Below are 26603 nucleotides of genomic sequence, written 5' to 3'. Positions count from 1 at the left end.
ACCAGTGTTTTTTTATTAAAATAGGTAAATTAGAATTAAAAAGAATTGGAGTATAATATAACAGCATGCACGGGTCACTTAGTAAATATTTTATGTTGAGCACTTATAGGCATTTGGAATATAGCAGTGAAACAAAACCAATAATATCCTGATCCTTCTGGAATCTTTCTTTGAATATATGTGTGTGAAGTCCTGATAGTTCATATATTTCCTACTAACTTACTGTCAAAAAAGTTTAAGAGCCGGAAATGTAAGTAGAGATGAGAGGTAGCGAAGAGAACTCTATTTTGAGAAGAAGCCAGAAAAGAAACATGTGGACGAGGAAAACAATAGTAAATACAGCAAAGTTAATAATACTAACAATATTAATGAATGGAACCTCACTCACTCTGTACTAGACACTGCAGAAGTGCTTTACTTTGCTCATCTAATTCGCAAAAATACAATGAGATAGATATTATTACTTCTATCTTAGAGACAAGGAGAACAGTCTCTAAGATTTTAAGTAACTTTCTTCATCTTTGTGGCTGTATCAAGATTTTTACTTCTCTTTGAAATCAAGGGATAGTCCTCTACTATAATCAGTAGTACTTACTACTTCAATAATTTAATTTCTGGAATCAAGTCAAAGTATAAGTCATGAGGAAAGAATAATCAAGAACTCAGGTGACTGTTGTCTCACGATTTAATTACCTGTAAGTTAATTGCTTAACCATATTAGTAACTCTAGATTTTCATTGTCCAATATGGAAGCCACTAGCCATGTGTGGCTAGTCAAATTGAGATGTACCATAAGTATAAAATATACAAAGATTTTCAAAGACTTGGCACCAAAAATATTAAGATTTAAAATACCTCAGTAATTCTTTATTGATTAGATGTTGAAATGATAATATTTGAGATATATTTGGTTAAGTAAAATATTATTAAAATTAATTTCACTTGTATCTTTTAACCTTTTTAAGTGTGGTTCCTCTCTCATGAAGAAATGTGGCTCCTAGAAAATTTAAACTATGTGTATGGCTTGCCTTTTATTTTTGGATAGCATAAGTCTAGACATTTATGAAATAGAAACCTGACCATTTTGCAAATGTTTTTACCGTATACTAGCCCAATAGGAAACCAAATGAATTGAGATAATGGGACTTTCTGATTTCATATGATGAGTTGTACATAATTCCTTAAAGTGTATTGCCTAACTAAATTCTTTGTAGGCTGAGTTTGCATTTCAAGTGTCATTGCATGTTGAATGTAGACAAGCTCTTAATCAATGAATGTGGAAATTGTAGACTTCACAGACTATATTATATTGTGTTATTAGTTTTAATCCTCTAGTGGGAAGAGCTAAGTAAATATGTCTTTTAGAAAGAAAAATTTCCTTGGATAGCTGAAATCATTGTTGATGCCCTGTTAAATAACCATCATGAAAAATATTGTATTTCTATAGAAGTTTCAGGGTGTTCTTATATCATCAAATTCTTCTGTTAAAATTTTAGTGAATAATCAGTATATTGGGATTTATAATACCTAAAAATTATTCATGAAATTAAGTAGCCATTAATCTGAGAAGGGAGGATGATCTTCAGTTGTCCTTAACCTTTTAGTAGATATTATGGTAGTGTCTCCAACATCTACTCTGTTCTACAATTGTGAGTTAACCACGATGCTTGGACAGGATTGGCACCATACGAAGCTCCAAAGATGGACCTGTCTCATTTGCCCAAGTGCCTGGCCTGAGTCACTGAGTTCATGGCAATCTTTTAGCCATAACTTTTTGTTCAAACTTTATGGAAAGTGCCCTGTCTCCTAATGTGTCTGAGTGAGGAATGCTGAAACCCTGATTGCTGCAGGTGGCCATCATGCAATCATCAGAAAAACCAGCCTGAGAGAAATGCTGATTCTGTACATACGGATCGGAGATAGCAAAAGAAATAAGCTCTTCAGTGGTACTGTACTTACATGGCCCCACTCTTGGCTTAAACAGCATAAAGAGCAGTAAATGCCCCCCACCATCTTTATTCTGCAGAGCTACACTAACCCATGAACTTTGTTTGCCACTTTCAAGAATTAAGAAGGCAACCTGTACTCCTCATTGTATCCTTAAATGTGTTATAACTGAGACTATAGATCACGCCTTATGAGATGATTCAGATCATCTTGATTAAATACTTTCTTAAGAACTGTTGATATTGTAATTGAGGATGAACTATCTGATCACCAAACATGAGCCTTGGCTTCCTTTAACAGTGTAGACTTAGTAATGGACAACATCTACCAATAAATAAACAGAATTCACATATTTGGGCTGCATTTGAAAATCATGCACTCTGCTTGTTTTATTTTTTTATTAATTTTTATTTATTTATGATAGTCAGACACACACACAGAGAGAGAGAGAGAGAGGCAGAGACATAGGCAGAGGTAGAAGCAGGCTCCATGCACCGGGAGCCCAACATGGGATTCGATCCCGGGTCTCCAGGATCGCGCCCCGGGCCAAAGGCAGGCGCTAAACCGCTGCGCCACCCAGGGATCCCACTCTGCTTCTTTTAAAGACAATAGTTTGTGTACAAAGGACATAACATCTTTGAGTGCCCGAATCACATATTCCATCCCGTTCTTTGTCACCTTAATGTGAATCACTTTCTGTACTTGTTTTTCATCCAAATCATGGTAAAGGAAAGCTTTAAAAGCAAACTAAACTTTTTAAGTCCTCTCTGAAATAATTGAGGAATATTTTTCAATTGGTTTAATGATGCCACCCTTATAATCACTGAGAAAACGAGTCTGTGGTGTTGGATGTGGCATTTCAAGTAAACTGTTGCCATAAACTCAAATTACTGTCATTTCTTCTGTGGTATTTGTGTGCAGTGTAATATGATTTGATGGCTCTGATACTGGTGAAATGGAGATGTCGCTGATCTCTGCTTATAAATCTTGACATCCTCCTTGTTTTCACTGATAAACTATTTCAAATCATCCTCCTCAATTTCAGCACCCTAAATCTTGAAATGCTTTTCATTTATCCCTTTTAAATCTTGACAGTTTATCAGAGTATGAATGTGAAAATCTAGAGAAAAACAAGGCAAGATTGTTGGTGCATTTTGTTCTTATAACCTTGATCATTGATAACTCCACATATTGGATTTTTGTAAGCCTGATGGTGACTAAGAAAGCATTTGGGGGACTTAAAAAATAATGTGCATTGGAAATGCTATTAGAGTTGAGCAAACACATGAGATTAAATAAAAACCACAATTTTATTTAGCTCTTAAAGTAGCTATTGTCTCAAATGTATCTGTTGATTAATTCACTGACTCCTGGAAATGCAGTGCTCATTCAAACCAACTTAATTGACTATTGCCTAAGTGATCAGCCATCTTAAAGTCCTCCTCACATAAAAGTGTTTTTAAGTATCCCTGTGCATATTTTATCTTTCCATGGGGGTGTTTTAGCAGAGCTAAAAGGATTGGGTTTCTGCTATGTAGAAGTACAGTCTTTATTAACTCATGAATGACAGTGAACTTTGAATATAAGATAAACACACACATGCACAAGCAAACACATATGTATGCCTGCATTTCAGTAAGGCACAACGAAAGAAATCTTGATTCTGGTCAGTAGCATCTATCTTACAAATATACCTATGAGCAAAGAGAAGGCAGTGTTTATGTTGTGGTAGAGGGTGTCCTTAAATTACACTCCCTTGTCATTCTTCTGTTTTCACCACTTGCAGTACGGTTTTCTGTAGTCCACTTCAGTCTTTGTTATCTTTGACCCGAACTGTTGCCCTAACCTTGCTTTTCATCTCTTTGCCTTCTTTTCCTTCCTTTTTCCAGCACATCCCCACATTGTAACCCAGGTTATCTTTTTCAAATAGCTATTCAACAGACATTTTCCTGAATGTTTGTTTTATGTAAGGCATTTCAATAAGTGGTATAGAAGAGGCTAAGGTGGATTGGGTTGCTATCTGTTTAGGAAGAAAAGGAAGCACATATAAACAGTGAGAGAAGAAAAATGCTAAGATTTAAGATCTTATTTTTAAAAAATGCTGGAAAAAGAGACTAAAATGGAAGTTCTCAGAAGAGAGAACTTATAGAAATGAGGAAGGTTAGGACACCTGGGTGGTGCAGTCAGTTAAGCATCGAAGTCTTGTTTATACTCCAATTGTGGTCTCAGGGCTCCACACTCAGGGCAGAGTCTGATTAAGACTGTCTCCATCTCCCTCTGCCCCTCCTTGCTGTGTTTCTTTCTCAGATAAATAAGTAAATCTTTTTAAAAAATGAAGAAGGAAAAATATTCCTGGGGAGGACAGCATTTAAGCTGGATCTTAAAATAATAATAATTAGAGTGAACATACATTGAGTGCTTTACTTTGTACCAAGAATTGAACTAAGGGCCTTGTGTAGATTGTATCATTTAATTCCTTTGGCAACCTTCTGAGCTTTATACTATTGCTATCCCTGTTTTATAAATCAGGGACCGATAGCTCTGACAAGTTAAGGAATTTTCTAAAATTCACATAGATAATAAAGGTTTGAACTGGGATTCAAAACCCAGTGTATAAGACAGTCTCACTCCACAGCCCATGGATATAACCATTATGTTACAATTGGACATAATCTAAGAAAATGAGGCAATATCTTAGTCTGTTCAAACTGCATAGGCTGCGTGGCTTTAACAACAGAAATTTATTTCTCATAATTTTAGAGGCTGGGACATCCAAGGTCAAGGTGCCAGTTGATTCACTTCCTGACGTCACTATTCCTAGTTGTTGACAGCCACCTTCTTGCTAGGCCCTTACATGACAGAGGGAAAGAGAGATTAAGCTCTTTGGTCTCTTCTTATAAGGACACTAATGTTTACATGATGGTCCCATCTTATGGCTTTATATAAACCTCATTATCTCCGAAAGGACCTACCTCCTAATACTCTTATATTGGGGGATAGAGCTTTAACATACTATTTTGGGGAGGACACGAACATTTAGCACATAATAGGTGGGAAGGATTATTTAAGTGTGGAGAAAAGTGTAACATAGAATTGGATGCTGATTATACTTTGCAAGTATGGATTAGCTATGATTATAATGACAGTTAATATATATTGAAGTTTTATTGCACATCAACCCCAGCGTAAGCAATGTTTGTGTTAAGTCATTTAATTATTGCAATGACTCTTTGAGATAGGTATTATTTAAATGTTATTACTTTATGGAAGGAAACTGAGGTACAGAGAGATCATTACCTTGCATCAAGCTACATGCCATTGTTAAATGTAGCGACATTTCAAACCCAGGTAATATTTTTATAGATCTACACTGTCCATTATGGTAGCAACATGGAACTATTGGGCACTTGAAGGTATTGGCTAATCCAAACTAAGATTTATTTTAAGTGTAAAATACTGAATTTCAAAAACATATTTTGAAAAAAGAATAGATGATATCCCATTAACAGTATTTATATTGCTTGAATTTTGAAATAATATTGATATAATGGTTTGTTTATAATATATGATTAAAATTAATTTCATCTGGTTCATTTTCCTTTTGATCCCCAGACAATGTAAATTTTATATGTGTCATTTATCTTTTTTGTTTTTTTTTTTGTTTTTAGTGAGACAATTTAAATTCTGTTCTAAGCGAATTCCAATTATATAATATGGTATCAAGTATAGTTCTATTTCCATTGAAAATTACAGATGTAGATTCTATACCCTTAGCACACTTGAGGAGAAATAGTAGAGAAAAAGCTAGAAGAAAAAAGGGTCGGGACTAGAAATTGTTAAGCAAGGAATGAGAACATCTTGACTTGCTGTAAGACCATTGCTCCCAAAGGATATTTGTAGGATCAATTAGAAGGAAGAAAAGCAAACAAACAAACAAAAGAAAAGACCTATCTTGAGGTCATTGTGGTACATGAATGTATCATAATGTGAGGGATAACTTCTGCCCAAACCAGGGCAGTTGGGAGTCCTGGAGGTAAGACTGGTGATGAGAAAATTACAGAGCCAGAACTGAAAAGGTATGACAAGCAATTGGATGGTTGTACCTGGTAAGGGAGAAGAGATTGTCGAGGACTTTCGAAGTTTCCAAGTTGAGTGGGAGGATAATGAGGCAATTAACAGAACTAATAAACACAGAAGGAGGCAAGGATTTGGATGTGTTTTGAGCATAATGAGTTTTGAGATACTCAAAGTGTGGGTGGTAGGAGCTGCAAGTCTGTTAAAATCAAAAGATTAGATCCCAGTGTTGGTGGAGGGAGCACATGGTATCCCAGCAGGAGATCAAGATGGGGGAGGGGTTTTCATTCTGAAAGCAACTGGGGAGCCTGTTTAAGGATGATGGGTAGAGAGTTATAGGAGGCAGACCAAACCCAGGTGCAAGTGTAAGAGGGAAGGAAAGACAGCAAAGATATGGAAGATCTCCAAACCACCAAGATAAGGTGGAAGTGGAGGAATTATTTCAGGAAAAAAGGAAAGTTGGAAGAAGATGGAGTCTGAGAAGAAGCTGCTTAGACTTGTGAACAGTAAGCCCTTAGAGTGGTGCAGTTGGCTGAGCATCTGACTCTTGGTTTTGATTCAGGTCTTGATCTCAGAGTCCTGAGATCGTGCCCTGTGTCAGGCTCCACACTAGTGCTGGGTCTGCTTGAGATTCTTTCTCCTCCTGCCCCTCCCGCAGCCCTGAATTACTGGAGCAGAAACCATTAAGGAAGGAAGGAAGTACATTGATGACAGTAATCTTTGATAAGAGAGGGTTATTTTTATATACATACACATGCATATATTTTTGCACATACACTTGTGTATTCCAGGCCATGCTCACCTTGTAAATGAGAACAGTGTGGTTTAAAATATTTGGGGCCCTTTTGCCCCAGTCACCTGGCCAATTACTGGCCCCCTGGGTTCTTGATCTAGATTGCCAAAATTTCCCCCTTTGAAGCTTTCAACTGTGCTAAGCCTTTTCTGAGTATGGTGTGTTGTAGATCCTTTTACAGAAAAGAACTAAATATTTCCTCCTGGAGAGGATTGATACTGACCAGTGTTTAGAAGACAGGTGTATATGTCCATGACAGCCCAGGTGTACATTGGAAGGAGTTGTCTATTAAAAACACTTCTGTAAATATACCACTTCTTCCAGCCACTCTTAAGGTGAATAGCCTTAAGAGAATGGACAGAAACTAAAATGTCCCAGGACGGTTGGGCTACTAAAAGGAAAGTGGTCCTTTCAATACAGAGCTACTCCTAAGTCAAAACACTTGACTCTTAGTTGGTATTATGTGGCAAGGAATTGCCTTGGTGTGTCAAGTGGCTTGGGGGATAAAAATCCCATTTGTTATACAATGGGATTGATGATTCCTAAGTCCTAGTCCAGGCTTCTGTGTTTATTTCATCTTTCCCTCTTAAAAACTGTACATTGCTTTCCTAGAATGAATTGTGAGCAGGTACTAACATTTATTGCTTCAAGTAACTGATTCATCTTACCTACTGTTGAGTGTTTGGGAGATTGATTCTTTAAAAATGATGTGCATTTCTTTTATACTATATTTGTACCATCTTGCTAATCATTATATGAGTTTGATTATATAAAAATACTCATCAGTGTGGAAATAGATCGTTTCCTCAATTATTACCATTTGCCAGTCCATGTCTTTTAAGCTTGTATAAAGATAATGACTACCACTACTTAGTTGTCCTCAATGGCAAGCACCATGCAAGGAATTTACATGTTTTTCTATAATTCTCACATCAACTGTGTAGCGTCCAGTTCCCAAGTATATTCTTTCTTCTGTTTCCTAGAAGTTTTAAAAGTTTTTATTTTTGCTTAACATATCATTCAAGAGTTGGTGGCGCGGTGCAGGGCTCTTAAGAACGAGCGGCTTGGGCGCGGGTAATCAGCTCCCTCTCCCCTCTTTCCCACCTCTTCTAGGTTCTTGGGACCACCGCGGAGCTTCCGGACTAAAAGGAAAGTGGTCCTTTCAATACAGAGCTACTCCTAAGTCAAAACACTTGACTCTTAGTTGGTATTATGTGGCAAGGAATTGCCTTGGTGTGTCAAGTGGCTTGGGGGATAAAAATCCCATTTGTTATACAATGGGATTGATGATTCCTAAGTCCTAGTCCAGGCTTCTGTGTTTATTTCATCTTTCCCTCTTAAAAACTGTACATTGCTTTCCTAGAATGAATTGTGAGCAGGTACTAACATTTATTGCTTCAAGTAACTGATTCATCTTACCTACTGTTGAGTGTTTGGGAGATTGATTCTTTAAAAATGATGTGCATTTCTTTTATACTATATTTGTACCATCTTGCTAATCATTATATGAGTTTGATTATATAAAAATACTCATCAGTGTGGAAATAGATCGTTTCCTCAATTATTACCATTTGCCAGTCCATGTCTTTTAAGCTTGTATAAAGATAATGACTACCACTACTTAGTTGTCCTCAATGGCAAGCACCATGCAAGGAATTTACATGTTTTTCTATAATTCTCACATCAACTGTGTAGCGTCCAGTTCCCAAGTATATTCTTTCTTCTGTTTCCTAGAAGTTTTAAAAGTTTTTATTTTTGCTTAACATATCATTCAAGCACTCTGGCAGTGAAAAAGCCTGCAAAGGTATTCCTTGGGGATCCCTTCCCTCGCTTCTTAGAGTGACCTTCCATTGACCATTCATCCTTTTAGAGCCTCACCACACCCCAACCCTGTCCCTACTTGTGTAAATTCAAATCATAGACAAAAGAAAATGTCCATTCATAGGGACCAGTTCTGCAACCCTATTACTTTCAAAGCAAAACCATAACTCAAAAACTGCAGAATATTTTAATTTGAGAAATAGCAGGGTTCTTTGTTCTTGTTTTGTCACTGGGCCTTGACTTGTCTTGTGCCTTTTTTTCCCTCATGCATGATATGCAGATATAATTTATGTTTACTTCTGCATGTTGCTTCCTTTGAACATCAGCTGACACTTTAAGTTAGAGACAATATCAAGTGACAACTCTGTGATTAGATATGCAACATTGGATGCTATTTTAGATAGAGATATTTTTAAATTTCAAATTGCCTTATGAGGACAGTATGCAGTAAGGAACAATCAAATTATATATGCATCTTAACATCTATAAGTATCTGTGTCTATAATTTGAAGAAACTATGGGAGGAGATGGTTATTTTGTTTTGTGATACAATTTTCATAGTTTTAAAGCAGTACCACATTATTGAACAGATTTTGGAGTTTTTATTTGTCAACCATAGCAAAGAAGCTTAGCTAATTTCACTAATTGTCTACTGATTGCCAGGATTGTTCTGTCTTTACATAAGGTCAACTCCCAATGCCCGTAAGGAACACCACATTAATTTCTTTGAACAGAGTTAGTGAAAACAAGAAGGCAAATGACTTACAGAAATGGGTGAAATGTTAGAATTCATCTGCCCGTCAGTAAACAAGTGTATAAATGAAAATGATTCAGGAACCTTTTTATTTATTAATTTTTATCATTAAAGCATTGATGCAAGAAATGGGATCTAAAATAACTACCATTACACTACAAATTTGGTTGTGAAATTTTGTGTCATTCCAGCACTACTATTCATGAAATTCATGTAGCGTGGTTAATATTAAAATACTGGTGATAGGGATCCCTGGGTGGCTCAGCGATATAGCACCTGCCTTTGGTCCAGGGCGTGATCCTGGGGTCCTGGGATTGGGTCCTGCGTCAGGCTCCCTGCTTGGAACCTGCTTCTCCTTCTGCCTGTGTCTCTGCCTCTCTTTCTCTTTCTCTCTCTCTCTCTCTCTCTCTGTCTCCTCTGTGTCTATCATGAATAAATAAATAAAATATTTTAAAAATAAAAATAAAAATAAATAAAATACTGGTGATAAGTGTTTGCACAACAGTCTGTATCTGAAAAGCATATGCTGAGTATTGTGTTTCTTGGTCATGCTACATTGTGGCTATTTCTTGCTTAAAAAGAAGAAAAGCAACAAACTTGATGCTTGAGACACTAAAAGGAGGCGAAAAACCTCCTATACCTCTACCAGGCCATTAGATTAACCAAAATGATTCTTCTTCCAACTTCTTCCAACTTCTGCCTGGCAGCTAAGGAATTAAGCTCTTATCTTGGTATTTGACTTACTACTTTCTCTTTATATTATCTGGGTTTACTCTTTTTATTTATGGGACTACTGGAGACAAAAGTAATACTCCTACCTGTCACTTAAACAGGAAGCAATTTGTTCCGTTTAACTAAAAGGACAGTTAAAAAACAGGGAAAGGAAAGTATTGTCTATTTGTTCAGGTAGACCCGAGCCATCCCTCATGATGAGTGACCTTGGGAGACTCGTAAACAGAAGAAACTGCTCTTTTCTTGGACTTACTACATAGTGATCAGAGGCCTGTGATCTGTTGGTGGAAGGTGGTCAAGAAAGAAAACTCAAGGACTGGTTACAGAGGTGTGAGATGGTACGCAATGATGTGTGATGGTGTGGTGACTCATGAATCCATATTCCCTGAACCTGTAACTCCATTCAGTTGCTTACCTGGATAGCTTAATAGGGTCTGCTGATCTGAGAGAGTGGAACGTGTAGGCTGCCGTTTTCATTGGCTCTGGTGACTCATTCACGGTTTATTCCAAGCATGTGAAGAACATCATTTGCTCTTCGATCCTTCAAGCAAGGAAGGGCGATGAACACTGCCCTTGGCTGGGATTAAAGGAATCCAGGCCAGGGATCACTTGCTGCCATTGTGACATTGATTAGTGTTGCCTGTTGACACGTAGCACTACTGAGTTTCAAGTATTTTTCAAAAAACACCCGGGGATAGTATTTCCCTGTTCTACTATTCATGGCAGCATCACACATTCCTTCTTATTCTTAGAACCCATGCAACATAAAGTGCAGTCAGGATGTGCCACCCAAGTGATTTTAAAGGCAGATGGCAATCTATATGTGTTTTTATATCAGCCTTAAGTTTTTGAAGTAGAACTCCTGGATTTTTAGTCCTCAAATAAGTTGTTCATTAATAGCTGTTCTTTTATAGGATTTTAAAATAAACTTCCCTAATTTTTTGAATAGGAAATGAGAGCCTTTGATTCCCATCCCATGTGTGCACAAATGCGAATGATACTTAAATTCAGACATATGTTAAAAAACATATAAAGGGGTCATATACAGATCATGTAATTATGAAGAATTGGCTGTTATAGCCAATGTACATGGGTTGTACTTGCACCAAACTTTTAATTGCACCAATGTACTACATGGGTTTCTGAGTAGCCATCCGTCTTCAGTGAAAAAATGATATTTACTGCAGCACACAATGTAACAATTTTTTTCTTTTTGCTTGATTATGCAGCAAAGAAAATTTAGAATACTCAGTGCTATGGCCATTATTCCTATTGTGGGAGAAGAGAGAAAATAAACATTTGGCTAACAACAATATAAAAGAATCTAATGCTTTTTTCCTGCCTCATGGGGTTTTTGAAAGTTCTTTGCTGCTTATTTTGTTGAGTTTCCCATTGATACTACTTTGGCAAATAATTATTTGAAGACACGAAGGAGAGTAAATACCTGTTGGAGAATTGTCTCTCAATGAGAACTGACGCAATAGGTATTATAAAGATGCATTTTTCCCCTTCTTTTTTGAAGTTACCACCCTCCATATATTAATAAGGACCTTTGGTCTTAGACATAATACTTGGAATTATTTGCTCAAACCAGATACACTGAATGCAGGTGGCAGTGTTCACAAGTACCATGAAGATAAAGGCAATGTCTTGTAGATAGGACAGTCTAATGAATGAAGCTGTTTATTAGACTACCTTCTCATAAATTACCATTCCTCAGTCAGATGTAATTAAAAGTTTGGTGCAAGTGCTAAGCAAAAATAGGAGATAATATCAAATCCCATTTATTGCACTGTTGCTGCATTAAAAATATTGCTTATCTTTGCATCAAAAACTCTTTAATGTTGATATCATCCCTATAACTCAGTGGCTCAGAGAACTTAAATGGCTTCTCTAAAAAGGTAGATGGGGGGAACCCTGGGTGGCTCAGCGGTTTGGCGCCTGCCTTTGGCCCAGGGCGCGATCCTGGAGTCCCGGGATCAAGTCCCACGTCAGACTCCCGGCATGGAGCCTGCTTCTCCCTCCTCCTTTGTCTCTGCCTCTCTCTCTCTCTATGTCTATCATAAATAAATAAATCTTTAAAAAAATAAAATAAAAAAATAAAAAGGTAGATGTTAATATTTAGGGGAAAAAAAGCATATCTAACTCAATGCAAAGGCACTATCCCTCCTATTAGACATATTGCTTCCTAAAGCAGGTGTTGGCAAACTTTTTCATGCAGTATTTAGATAGTAAATATTTTGGGCTTTGTGTGCCATATGGTCTCTGTCATAACTACTGTGCCATTAAAATGTGAAATCAGCCATAGACAATAGATAAACAAGTGAACATGGCTCTCTTCCAATAAAACTTTATTGATGGACACTGAGACTTGAATTTCATATAATTTTCATGTGTCATGAAATATTCTTTTGATTCATGGGTCGTACAAAAACAGATGGCGGTCAGATTTGGCCTCTGGTTATATAGTTTATCGACCTCTGTCTTAAAGCATAATATATGTTTTTTTAAGATCATTTTTTATCAAGCACTTATGTTATTATTTGCAAGGTATTTTGAAATGTACTGTTAGGGAATCAAAAGGATATAGATCCAGGAAAAAGTAGACAATCTGCACACATATTACTAACATGCAGATGTTTCGGGAGAGTTATAATCCAATGCACTAAATTTAATTTCTGATAAAGTGAGATTAATTTTGGCTGGACTATCAAAAGATTCCATGTCTTGGGATCCCTGGGTGGCTCACCGGTTTGGCGCCTGCCTTTGGCCCAGGGCACGATCCTGGAGTCCCGATTTCAAGTCCCACGTCGGTCTCCCTGCTTGGAGCCTGCTTCTCCCTCTTCCTGTGTCTCTGCCATTCTCTCTCTCTCTCTCTATGTCTATCATAAATAAATAAATAAATAAATAAATAAATAAATAAATAAATCAATCTTAAAAAAAAAAAAAAAGATTCCATGTCTTGGATGATAGGAGGGAAATCCGTCATTCCAGGAAGAAGGTTGGTGTGAATGAATTCTAGATAATTTTGTTGGTAAACAAAGTTATTTTCCCATAACTGTGGATGAATTTCTTGCTAACAACCCAAGATGGCTTACTCCCCGAGGGGCTGCCTTCTGGGAAGACTGGGTTTCTCTGTCTGTATGGCATTGCTGAGTTTAGGATTGCCATGGGAAAAAGGAGGCATGATATAACTAGATCTTTGATATTTTTTCTTAAGGTTAAATTTGACTTCATACCTACTACTTTTGGATTTATAATGAGGCCATTTAATTTAAGTGAAGGGTTTTCTTGTTTTTTTTTTTTTCCCTCTCCCCTGAACATTTTATGATCCAAGTCTAATAATGCTGCAGGATAGATTTGGCCCAGTAGCCACTGGTGTATAGCTCTATAAACCAAAATTCCCAAATATGTGTAATGAGCTGTATCATTTACATTTTATAAAATTAAAGAATCTCACATTTGAAAAGTCCTGAAAAGACAGTGTAGCTCAGGCCCTCTCCGAAAAGCAAATGTGTTTTCCTAAATAGAGCTCCAGTTCTGAGATGAAGATACAGAAATGTATAGCATACAGGTGACAGATTCAAATCCTAACATTATATCCAACTTTAGAAGAGTTAGACTAAAATAAAAATTGCATGTTGGTTATATGTTAACTAAATTCATGGTTCACATCAATAATTTATCATGGATTTGGGGATATTTTGCAAAGAGATCTATTTTATGGAACAGTAAAAGCTGTGTAAATGATAAACTCTCTTAAGAGTAACTTTAAACAACTTCCTTGGAAATCTGAGTAATAAAATAGCCCACCAAAAGCTCACTTTTTTTTTAAATGGCTAAGGCAGCTGTTATATTCAAATGAGTCATTAAAGTCCAGAAATGGGGCTTTGCTTCTGCACTCGGAAGTTATACAAGAGATGACTGGTAGGGTGCTATTGCTTTTAAGAGTGCTACTTATGTATAGTTTTAATGAAGTTATTCTGTGTAATACCAGTATTCTCAGTATTCAGGAGGGAGTGAATGAATTATAGGTGACCAACATCCTGTAAGTTTTTCAAACAGAAATAGCCATCCAATGATGGTAGATACCTCTGAGAACACAATGGGGGTTTTTGAGAGTCATCAGTACGATCATTTAGTTAGCTTATATAAGTCCATATTTTTATATGATGAATTATGTTGCAGTGGGACATATGTATTCCAGTCAGAGAAAGGATATTTGCTTAGGGTTATCTTAAGAATGGGCAAATTTGGGCAGCCCCGGTGGCTCAGCGGTTTAGTGCCACCTTCGGCCCGGGGTGATCCTGGAGACCTGAGACTGAGTCCCACAACAGGTTCCCCACATGGAGCCTGCTTCTCCCTCTGCCTGTGTCTCTGCCTCTCTCTCTCTCTCTCTCTCATGAATAAATGAATAAAATCTTTAAAAAAAAAGGAATGGCCAAATTCATTCTTTAATTTTGATCAGCATTAACATTTTGTAAATTAAAATCATTTGCAAAGAAGCACAAACACATATTTCTATTCTAACATTAATGTACTAAGTTTTCCAATATATGTAATATTGATAGACCCTATAAGAAGGTAGAAATGTGTGTTTATTATATTCACTGTCTTCCAAATTTTAAAGATTGGGAATAGGGAAAATATGTATGAGTGAAAAACAAGTAAAGCCAATATAGTCTGATAGGGATACTGTGATGAGTAGAGTACACAAAAATTGTTCTAAGAATTCTGAATGGAGGAAGACTGCTAAGTGGTGATACTGAGTAAAAATCAATAAAAAAATTGAGGGCAGATTTTCTTTAGGCTTCCTGCATGATGGTGGCTTCTTATATGTATCGCCAAATGCTTCTCCAGAATGGTGGTGCCAAAAATGTGTATAGAGCATTCAATTTAATTCATCCTCTGCAGCCCTGAGGATCATTATTTATATTCTGTTTCAATGTTAAGGAAAGCAATAACATTAAAATGAGTGTTTAATATTCACTTAGAATTAGGTGACTCAGTAAATGCAGTGTCTAGTATAGGACCTGGTAAGCAGTGTCTATTTTACCTTCATAAGTTGATGTTTGAGATGGTGCATTTGTTTAATAAGCATATATAATGAGGGATTTTGATCCCTGTTATAAAAAAGTAAGAAACTGTGTTTTTCAAAATAAAACATGTTCTTATTTTCCAAGGTTAGCAGCAATGCATAATAGTATTTGCTCCCCTCTGCAAGATAACAGAAAATGTAGTAGTTCAGGAGATTTGGGAAAGGCTCTTGTCATTTCTACATGTTATGCTTTTTTTCTATTTTATGAGATTAACACTGCAAAAATACTACAGAATGCAATCACTAGCTGGTGTTACTTAATAGCTTCTCCATTACAACTGATTTATAATAGAAATTTTTATTGTAATTTTTTCATAGAAACCATAGCCTTGAACTGGAGTTCGATATGAAACATTCTTTGTAGAATACACAGAAGGAATCATACCTGGACCCCAGAAAGCCTTGATCCAGTGTCTTTGGTAAAGAATAGAAACCATAAACATAATAAACTCTATTAAAACCTTTGAGGGTAGGATGCCTAAGAAATGTTTTTAAAAGAGTTGATTAATGAAGTCTTCAATTCAATATGATTCGTGAGAACCTCGTGAATTTGCATATGTCAGAGATGTTCAGTGAGAGTTGGTATAATAGAAAGTGGAGATGTAAGTGGGTTTTTTTTTTTTTTACACAAATGAGCCATGGATTGTACACTCCTGCCTGTATTGTGCACATTGCATACTGCATCTAACAATAGCATTGTAACTGTTTTTTGTCTTGTCACGTGGAGTTGTTATTAAACCATCTAGCAAGGAAGGTCTAGGGATTATGGAAGGATGTCGAGGAAGTTCAAAAGCACTAGAACTCACATTCATATAGAGACAAAACATGAATTTAAATAAAGCTGTAAAGCACTATGAAAAGATTTTCATCTACAGAGGCTTCAACCCATCACCTAAGCCTTTTTCGCCCAAATACATTATTTCTGCAACATAACAGTCAATTGGTTAACTATTTTATTCATTTGTAAAGAATAGTTCAAAAATCAGAAATAAAAAAAAAAATCAGAAATATAGCCAGTGGCCTAAATTTATCAAAATGTTGGGCACCTTCAAAATTCTCCCACGTTCTCTTCTTTTACTTAACTATACAAACTGAATATTAATTCAATGAAATAGATTGTAACTTTCATCAAAATCTGTAATTAGTGGGGCACCTGGGTGGCTCAGTGGTTGAGCCTTTGGCTCAGGGTGTGATCCCAGGGTCCGGGGATCGAGTCCCACATCGGGCTCCCTGCTTCTCCCTCTGCCTGTGTCTCTGCCTCTCTGTGTCTCCCATGAATAAATAAAATAAAATAAAAAATATATATATATATATATATATATATATATATGTCATTAGTTCACTAAACAAAAGTGCTAAAATCCAGATATCTTAACTTTCAACACGACCATAATGTGCATATATGCTTATGGGTGTGGGGATCTTTGTGTGTTTTTTTTAAAAAAACATATTGCAATGAAAGAAAAATGCAACTTTTGCTAAAAATTTGTCATGCTTTGAAAAGTTCTGCCATCCACAGAATTTTTTTTTATTAAACATTTATTTCTAGTACCTGTAAAGCTTAACCTGTCCCTTTCAGTTTTTAATTGTCTAATTATTGCACACTGCTTCCCATGCAGCTTTTTAAAAATTTCTGTTTATGGACAAAACGTGAAATACAGATTGAGCAAATCATGTAGTAAACCACTAATTTGGCAAATTAAATAATTTTTATTGCTTTCTATTGGTCTCTATTATGTTCTCATACTCCAGGTGTTTGCTGTACTCCAGCACTTTTTCTTATAACCTAATTACTTGATAACATTTCCAGATGTGGGAAATGGATAAATTAGTCATTCCTGGTAAGCATTTTCTGTTTCTTTTTCATCTTAAGTACGCTGTATTACTTTTTCCCTTTCGTTCTAGCACGTAGTTCTAGTACATTCAGCAGCACATGACGAAAATCCATTAGAGGTTTATTTTTCTAACATGATGTTTAGGCTTATGTGGTTCAGGAACTCAAAGATGTGAGGACTCTGGGTTAGCTTTTCTCCGCGATACACACACACACACACACACACACATACCCTCATGGTGTCTAGATGGCCATGGGGGTTCCCAGTGTTACATCCTTCCTCACCTGACAATTTCCATATCAAAGAAGAAAGGAAGCAAGGTCAGCATTTCCTTCATCTTTTGTTTTGTTTTGATTTTCCTCAAAATCAGGGTAGAGACTCTTTCCTAAAAGTTTTTAGCAGATTGTCCCATACCTCTTGTTACAGATTGAATTATGTCCTCCTCAGAAATTGTGTGTTGAAGTCTTAATCCCCAGGTCTTCAGAACATGACTTTATTGGATATAGGGTCATTGCAGATGGGAGTAGTTAAGATGAGGTCATTAGGGTGGGCCCTAATCTGTTGTGATTGGTATCCCTATAAAAAGGGAAAATTTGGATACAGAGACACACATAGAGGGAAGATGACCTGAAGGGACACAGGGAGAAGACAGCCACCTATAAGCTAACAGGGTTGGAGCAGATTCTTCCCTTATAATAGCCCTCAGAAAAACCAGTCCTTCCCACATCTTGAGTTGAGACTTCTAGCCTGCAGAACTGTGAGACAGTAATTTTCTGTTGTTTAAACAATCCAGTTTGTGGTGCTCTGTCATGGCAGACCTCACAAACTAATACATACCCCCCTTGGGCTGTTACTAGTCTCAGAACCCAATCTTCTTTGTCTTCCCTTCTTCCTAGCAAGAACTACAAAGAGTTCTGGGAATGTAGCTTATCTGGTGCTTTCTGTATCTTTGATAAAAGGCAGATTCTGAAAGCAAAGAAGAAGAACGTTTGAGTCGACAATCATCATATCTGTTACAGTTAGTTTCTTAAAAACTGCACGTGTTTGGCATTCAAATATTTGTATAAGAAATGAATTAAGGTACGCCTGGGTGGCTCGGCGGTTGAGCATCTGCCTTTGGCTCAGGGCCTGATCCTGGAGTCCTGGGATCGAGTCCCACATCAGGCTCCCTGCATGGCGTCTGCTTCTCCCTCTGCCTATGTCTCTGCCTCTCTCTCTCATGAATAAGTAAATAAAATATTTTAAAAAATGAATTAAGATTGAATTCTTTATCCTCTGGGCTTTGGGAGAATATAAATGGAATTTTATTTTTGTCATTTCTTGTTTGTTTGGCATTTTCTAGCTCCACGCCACCAATGCCAAAGATAAAAAAAAAAAAAAAAGTTGATACCTCACTGCTATAAAATGTTTCCATCTTTAATTTTTTTTTTCTATAGAATAGTAGGGCCTAGAGTACAGATCTCATTTCACTGGTGATGTATTACTTTTATTTTCTCTGACCTAGGGTAGAGCTCATTATGTCTGGTTTGAATACCTCATGAGTAGATTGACTATTCCTTTCTAGCTCCACCTTCTCTTAAATTCTGCTTTAAATAGCAGAGCCCACCCTAGCTCCCTTTTTGGATTTACCCTCTTCATTTCAAAATATCCTTTAGTTTTGCATTATGTAGATATGATGTAAATAAGTGAGAGAAAATAGGATACGCTTTCCTTTTTCCATAGGAATTTCAGAGATACCATCATGGTCTTTTAGGAATTTTATTTCTTATAGTAAAAGTAATCCAACTGCCTGGAATGCTTTGTCTATTTCTCTTTGTCAGCCTTCATAAAAACTGTATAGAGTGTGACTATTAGAATTGATTGACCACAGATTGATCTTTTAGGTGACATTACCTTAGGAGCTCATAAAGCTTGTACTTACATTCAAAGGTAGTTATTCTGAGTAGCCCGTGGGCATTTGGGGGAAAAAAATAACACCTCAGGATTGGACTTTTGGACTTATTAATCCTGTTCGGAAATGTTATATGCCCTTTATTTTAGGCTGTAAACTTAAAATGGAGCTTTGGAGTCAGGCTAGCATATCAAAAAAATGCCCCTGTCGCAAAAAGTAAAGTTTAGCATCAATCTAAATGTTACATTGAATCCATTTCGTTAGGCAGGAGGCCTCCTTCTGTTCTCAGCCAAGCTTCTTTTTTCGCTGGTTATGAATATCCGTGTGAATCGTCAAGGTTCTGTCCTTTTGAGGATCAAAATTCATTTTGAAGAAAATGCTGGATAATTTCTTTTTGATTAGCAAGGACTTCAGAATCTCTTTGTTTTAAATTTATGTCTCCAGCAAGAGACTACAACATTATACTCCAGCATCTCTTACTTCATTCTGGTGAAGCAAGACTGAGTGGTCTTTGTCTCTTTTCAGAGTATGAAGCATGAACTGAACTGTCATGTTTGATTATTAATTTGTACTTGCATTTTGGGAGGCTTTTGAATGGCTGCTGAAGGTCTAAAAGGCCTTTAGGAACTTTAATTTCAGAAAGGGTTGGTATGTGCCTCGCAGGCTGGAAAGGTCCAGGGTTATCAGGAAATACTAAAACTTAAAAGGCAAGCTAATGGTTAATTTTTGCCTTTAACCATATTTAGAACTGTCTGGCTTATTGGAAAGGGAAGCACAACAAGAATAGGATTATTAGGGTCTGATCCCAGGTCTCTCACCCAAAAAAACCTGTTACCGAGTTTGGGTTATTTAATTGGTCTGTGCCTCATTTCTTTCTGTTGGGGAGGCCTAATAACTGTAAGTTGAGAACATAAGCTCTGAGATTAAAATCCTAGCTTTATCAATCACTAGTTGTAAAAAAAAAGTATATGCCTTAAACTGAGTTATTGTGAGAATTCCTTCATTCATCTTTTTCGTTCAATGTGGAATATCTTCTATGTTCTAGGAGTTGAGGATGCAACAATGAATTAGATAAAAATAACAAGTGCATATGTGAACATGTATAATGTTTATAAATAGTGAAATTCGGTGAGATGTGCTTTGGTACCTCTGTGAAAGGTGGAAGTGAGGGGTGGGTGGAAGGACATTTAAGCCGAGAAGATGACATTTATGCCAATTTCTGAATGACAAAAGGAAATCAGAGCAGAGAATAACAAGGGTGGTGGGGACTGAGCCCAAATGTGACAATGGTCAGCATGAACTTAGAGGCATAGATGAGGATGGTGGTGGAGGATGGTAGTGTTACAGGGTGGCACCACAGCTGGACCTCATAGAGTAGGGGATGGGGTCAAACATACCCTGAGAATAAGGGAGGCAAGGCTTGTAATTTCCTTAGTACAGTGCCTGGCACATAAATGTAAGTAAATTAGCTATTGTTGCCATTCTCTAAAAAGGATCTCAGAATAAAAAGGCTTCTAGTTATTTAGCACCCTCATTTAAAATTAATAATAGTCTCTAGAGAATAATTAGAGTATCGCTTGGGATTTGACTTGTGTTAGAAGATGATGGAATGGACATTTGGATTTTCATTGTGGTCACTTATAGGGAATTTTTAAAAAAACACCTCTTTGTGTCTTTTTCATTGAAATCACCCCCCTTCTTATCTTGACCTAATTTTCCTTTTGTCAGCTTCTCTTCCCAACCTTCCTGGAATTTTCAAATCTGCACCATTATGTTACTATAGTATTGTTTTCAGGCTTTACACATATCAGAGTTTGTTGGAATGATGATGCTATACCAACTTATACATGAACAAAATATATTAGCTACTCAAAGTAAATTAAGAGCTATTAGACCAGAAAAAAATGCTATGAAAAATTCACCGTATTTGTAAATATTTACAAACAGGTATTAGAATCATTTTCAATTTTCTAAGACAGTAAATTTGACTATTAAAGCCAGATGTCTTGCTTGTTTTTATTTTTGTGCAGTAAACTTACTTAGGGGTAAAAATCAGGAAAATGACCACATCGAATCTTTTGGTAGGGGTGTTAATAGCTATTTCAAAATCCATTTCTTCAAAATCCTTTTCTTCATGGAAAAGGAGAACTTTTTCCTTATGTTATTTTCCTCTCAGAGGTAAATAAAAACCAGGGACTAAAGAGGATAGCAAGCCGTTTTCTTAAGGTGTGGTTGGTTTTAGTAAGGGTTAATTTAGTGGTGATGTTGCAGTGGAAAGGGTGTCTAGATTTAGCTAGACTTTGAGGTATAAGTGTACAGTCCCTACACTACCCTCATTTCTAACACCAACTTCAAGTTCTGGCTTTGATAATTTGCTAGAAGGACCAACAAGAGCCACTGAAAGCTATTATAATTGTGATTACAGGTGATTATAGTTTATTACAGGGAAAGGATACATGCTCAAATCAGCCAAAGGAAGAAACCCATAGCATAACATCTGGAAGGGTCCTAATGCTAAGCTTTTGTTGTTCTCAGGATGAGTAAACCTCCTGGTATTGATGTGTGTTAATAAGCAAGGACTACTGCTAACAAGGGAAACTCACCAAGCCTCAGTGTTCAGAGTTTTTACTGGGGCGTCGTTACCTAAATGGCACATGTGTAGTTGAGCTCAGTTGCCTAAGTCAGCTCCTACCTCATGACTCAAATATCCATCATCAGTCACGTGTTGGGCTTTCTGGTATGGTCAGTCCCCATCGGACACTGTCAGATGTAGCTGGTCCTACCCTCAGATCCAGTGTGGCTAGGCCCTACCCTAAACAAAGGCATTCTGATCATGTACGACATTGGTTACCTACCAGAAGCTGAGAGCCAAGACCAGATGAAGGGCAAGGCTACATTCTGAGTATAAAACAGGAGGGTATTCCTGCGTGGAATCTGGACTCAGATGTTCCAGAGGGTGTGCATTCTGAAATGCTGTGTGAACTTGCCCCTGTCACCTAACCACTTTCAGGCCTAGTGCTTCTCTTCTGTTCCCTGGGAATAATGATCTCTGTGAAGATTAATCAGATACTGTCATGTAGGATTCACGCACTGGCATCAGCTGCTGCTGTTTTCATCATGTCAGTGATTATTTTCAGTATCATTTTATTTTATTATTCTTGTTATTATGGTAAATACTTCTTATGAATGAGTGTTATTACCATTTGAAGTAGCCAAAATACAAGTTTCTAGCTTCTGGACTTTTGAGTGGGGAGCTTTTCCAACCTGTTTTCTTTGTCTGACTACTTGTAAGCTCTCCTTGTCTCTTAGTCTGTTTATTCATTCTTTGCTTCAGCAGAAATTCCTCCCATTTTACTGAGCATTCCAAGATAAAGAAGTCTCTCTCTTGCTCTCTCTCTCTCTCTCTCTCATTTTTTCCTGTGAATTTGTTTGTTTTCAGAAGTGCTTTGGCAATGATTGTACAACTAAAGTAGCATAAGCATTTGTTGATGGCATTATCCCATTCCTTTTTAAATTCTGAGTACAAAGACAGATTTTTGTTTTTGTATATATGTGGAAATTCTCAGAAAATACTCAATTTTTCTTCACAAAGTAAAAAAACCTTTTATTTATTTTTTGAAAGATTTTATTTATTTATTCATGAGAGACAGAGAGAGGCAGAGACACAGGCAGAGGGAGAAGCAGGCTCCATGCAGGGAGCCCGATGTGGGACTCGATCCCTGGACTCGAGGATCACACCCTGGGTTGAAGGCAGGCACTAAACTGTTGAGCCATCCAGGCATCCCAGTAAAAAACCTTTTAAAAGATACTTGCTCAGAGTTGCATCCTTCTCTTCACTTGGCTGGTAATAAAGTGTAAATACCACCAAATGTTGAGTGTTTTGAGGTCAAAACAGAAAAATAATATTGTCAACCTTCAGATTTGCATGCATGGCACATTTTGTAAGAAAGTCATGGTCAGGTATTCAACTCGTTTTGAATACAACTTTACTTTTGTAATGAGACAGAAAGACCTCCTACAAGAAGAGGATGTTCACCAGTGAAAAGTTAGGTAGACTTTGTATTATAAAAAGTAATTAGTACAGCCTTACTTATACTTTTAAGGAATTTTACTAATATGGCAAGGTTTTTTAATATAAATTTTCATTGTCTCATACATGTTTCTAGGCTGTCAACAGTTTAACTGATGCTCATTAGCAAAGCAATGCCTGCAGAGCATGTTTTATGGACAAGAGAAACAATACCTGCTGTTTCTTCTTTTTCTTTAAAGAGCAGATACTGGTTGCTTATTTTTCTTCGATTCTAGGATGCGGCTTTTACAGTGCCTTTTACTTATTGTGATTATTTGTTTGGATGTCTTCCACCCATGCAGGTGAGCTTCTCTTACAAGGTCCAGTGTTTATCAGAGAGCCCAGCAACAGCATTTTCCCTGTGGGTTCAGAGGATAAAAAAATAACTTTAAATTGTGAAGCAAGAGGCAACCCTTCACCTCATTACAGGTATAGTGGCAAGTTTCAAATCCAAATTAAGAAATAATCATGTAGCAATTGTGACCTTTTTTGTTTCAATATAGTCTTGGCATCACTAAGAAATAATACATGAAACTATAGTTGTATGCTATGTTCAACAGATATCATATGTAAACATTTGGATCCATACTTTATATATTTGATTATTCACTTTACAAGATTTTTTTGATTTAAAAAAGACATAGTAGAATCTCTTAAATAAGCAATCTCTATTCACTGATTTATAGTGCAACCTAATGTAAAATTTGTGTTTATAAAATGTAGTCATTGGGAACATACCAATTGTGGGGATGAAATCAAATGTTCCAAAGGTATTTAGAAAACATAGTTTTAAAAAAAGACACTTTTCAGCATTCATACTTCTTTCTTTACCATTTTACTATGTGTTTGAAGTAAATTAAATATAGAAGAATAAAATACATTCTCACTAAAGTCATTTTAAGTATTCTTGGAGAGAAATTATATTTAATTTAGTAGTTTTTTCATGTAAAAATATGCATTTTTCAGATTACATGAATAATACTTGTTAACTGAAAACTTTCAAACATCACAGAAAGGTATAAGGAAAGAAAAAAATGTGAATTCCCATCACCTTAAGATAAAAATATTAACATTTGGGGGACAAGGGTAGATTATTTGGACAGGATGGGTATTTACTTTTTGAAAGAACACAAGATTAACAATTTTTACTGTTAGATGTGCTTAGGTGACCCAATTTAATGAAGAAATGAATTATTGATAAATAACATATGCTGCTTTCATGTAAGTGGCTATGAAAAAGTGCTTGAGGCACCTTGAAAACAACATGCTCTTTTGAATACTTGCAAGCATTTGTGTCAAAAACTCTGTTTACAGTATTAGTTTCTTGGCAAAACCTTTTCTATAACCTGCAGAACAAGCATATTTCAGACTATATTAATAAAATTCTAAGTGTTTAGAGTAGTAATGTAGATCTTATTGAACTTCTATTGTTTTCTTAATTATTACATGTAAGTAATAGAAGGCAACATTCATTGTTAAATTGGGTCAGCATTGGGTAGACCTTCGTATTTTTGCATTTGGAAGTAATCGAGGTCAGTCTCTTTCAACAATATTCAAGACATGTTTATTGAGCACCTGTTAAAAAAATAAACAACGATTCCAGGTTACTAGTCAGAACTGACAGAGGTGATAAGAAAAGTATACATAATATTAAAAAAAATTGTATTTTATGAGATAGTACAATTAATCAGACACAAGCACAGGTAACATCTGAAAATAATTTCCTCTTTGGGAGAATGATAAACAGATCAATAATAATAATGAGATGTTATCATCAGAACTTTTCGCCCAGCATTTTCATAGGGCATTTTAACATTTTCTAAATGCACTCATTTGTTTCTTCCTGAAACAGATTATCCTTTTAGATATGACAATAATATGACAAAGTGTCCATATGAATGACTTACCTATGGATTGTTTCTGTTTTCAGTAAAGTTGTATTCCCAGCATTTATCTTATGAATAATTTGATGATAAATGTATTCAGCTGAAAAATTGTCAAGATGCAAGATTTAGTCAGACAGGAGTGTATTTCTAAATGAATAGTATAATTATGTTTGTAAAATCTTACCAAATAGCAAGAAGTCTTGAGCTCAGAAATCCAGAAGTACTCTTTTGTTGCAATAATTTCTTTATATATTGAGTATTTATTATAATGCCAGGGAGTGTGTTTTTAAACATACTGACAACATGTATAAAATGTTGATGAAGAGGTCTTGTCGTTTACATAGTGCTTCTTGTATTTTATGATGTGGCCTGAGATATTCTATGTTGCCATTTAAAGAAAATCTGTACCTGAAACTAGGAGATACACGACTTAAATTGATTAATCAGTTTTATGTCTGATAAATGAAGAAATTTAACATGCTAAGTATTGTTTTAAAGTATTTGGTTTGTAGCCAAATAGCCCAGATACTTTTATTATAGCTCTAAAGATTTTCTAAAGACTTGTAACCAATATAAAATTCCACTTAAACTAAGGGTTTTTAGTCACTAAAGTCAAGACCTTGAAAAAGAACAAGGGAACCTCTTTACATTGTGAAAATATTAGGCTTTTATATAACAACTCAGTTATTCATGTTATCTGTGTAAGAGGTTATGCTGATAGAGTAAATAGGAGTATAGAACAATGTAGGTTGTAGTCATGAACTTGTCTGTTTAGACAGTGCCTTCAGTTATGGCCTGTTTTTTTTCTCCTAGTCAGTCATGTAATGATCTACAGTAGTCTTTAAATATTTTAGAAGAAAATATGCTTGTTTATTCTTATTTTTTACTAGCCTTTAAAAACTATAGATTAATGGTATGAGTATGGAGTAACATTGAAGACATAAAAATGGGGATTTTCTTTTTTACATGAAATCAGAGAAAGGATATTTTTTATAAGTATTTATAAATAGAAGCTGTTAGATAGATAAATAGATACCATAGAAGAAAATCAGTGGTTCATGTGAAATTACAATTTAAAGACAATCCGAACATGTTTCCCAAGATTAAGAATAAAGTTTAAGAGTCTTATAAAAGAATATCCTCCATAAGCCCACAGCCTGTCTTGTAGACTGAGACATTTATCTGATGAGAGATCTTTTCTTGAGTCTCCCATTGGGTAAAAAGAACTCTTAATTGGTCATATTAGACATCCAAAAGTTCAGAAATTCTCAAGAGAAATTACTTGTGTTAGGGTTTAATTGAGAATTTTATTCTTTCTTTTGCATCTCCCCACCGAAGCCCCAAAGCCTATATTTAAAGGTTAATTAGTATTCATTCTCATTGTAATTGCCGATGATGCTGAAAGAGATTACCCTGAGGGAATATTAATAACTTTTTTAAATGGGAGGGGTTTCTCTGACTTTTCCTGGGGTTATAAAAGCTCACCATTTGCTCAGATGAAAGACCCCAAATAGGAAGAGCCCTGGTCACTTCCACTGATATCATTCACCCTTTAAAGGAACTACATATTTGAGGTAGGGTGGGACAAAATATGCAAATACCTGTAGGGACCAGGGAAGTAGCAAAGCTAAAAGAGGTGGGCGTGCCTTGGGAACATATAGAAACTTTGAATAATGACTGGAAACTGTCCAACACAGCCACAA

At 36.1% G+C, this 26603-nt stretch overlaps 1 protein-coding gene across 1 annotated transcript in view; it reads left to right on the top strand.

Annotated features, from left to right (window-relative positions):
• Positions 1-26603, top strand: part of CNTN3 (contactin 3) — a 327782-nt gene that overhangs the window by 86078 nt on the left and 215101 nt on the right. Inside the window, exon 3 of the mRNA XM_041760551.1 lies at positions 23317-23443. Coding sequence (XP_041616485.1) covers positions 23317-23443 — 127 coding nt within the window. The remainder of the gene's footprint in view (positions 1-23316; positions 23444-26603) is intronic.

This window comes from Vulpes lagopus, chromosome 7 (assembly GCF_018345385.1).
Source record: "Vulpes lagopus strain Blue_001 chromosome 7, ASM1834538v1, whole genome shotgun sequence".
Lineage (NCBI taxonomy): Eukaryota > Metazoa > Chordata > Mammalia > Carnivora > Canidae > Vulpes > Vulpes lagopus.
The sequence above is the reverse complement of the archived record's forward strand: the minus strand, read 5'-3'. Positions and strand labels throughout refer to the sequence as shown.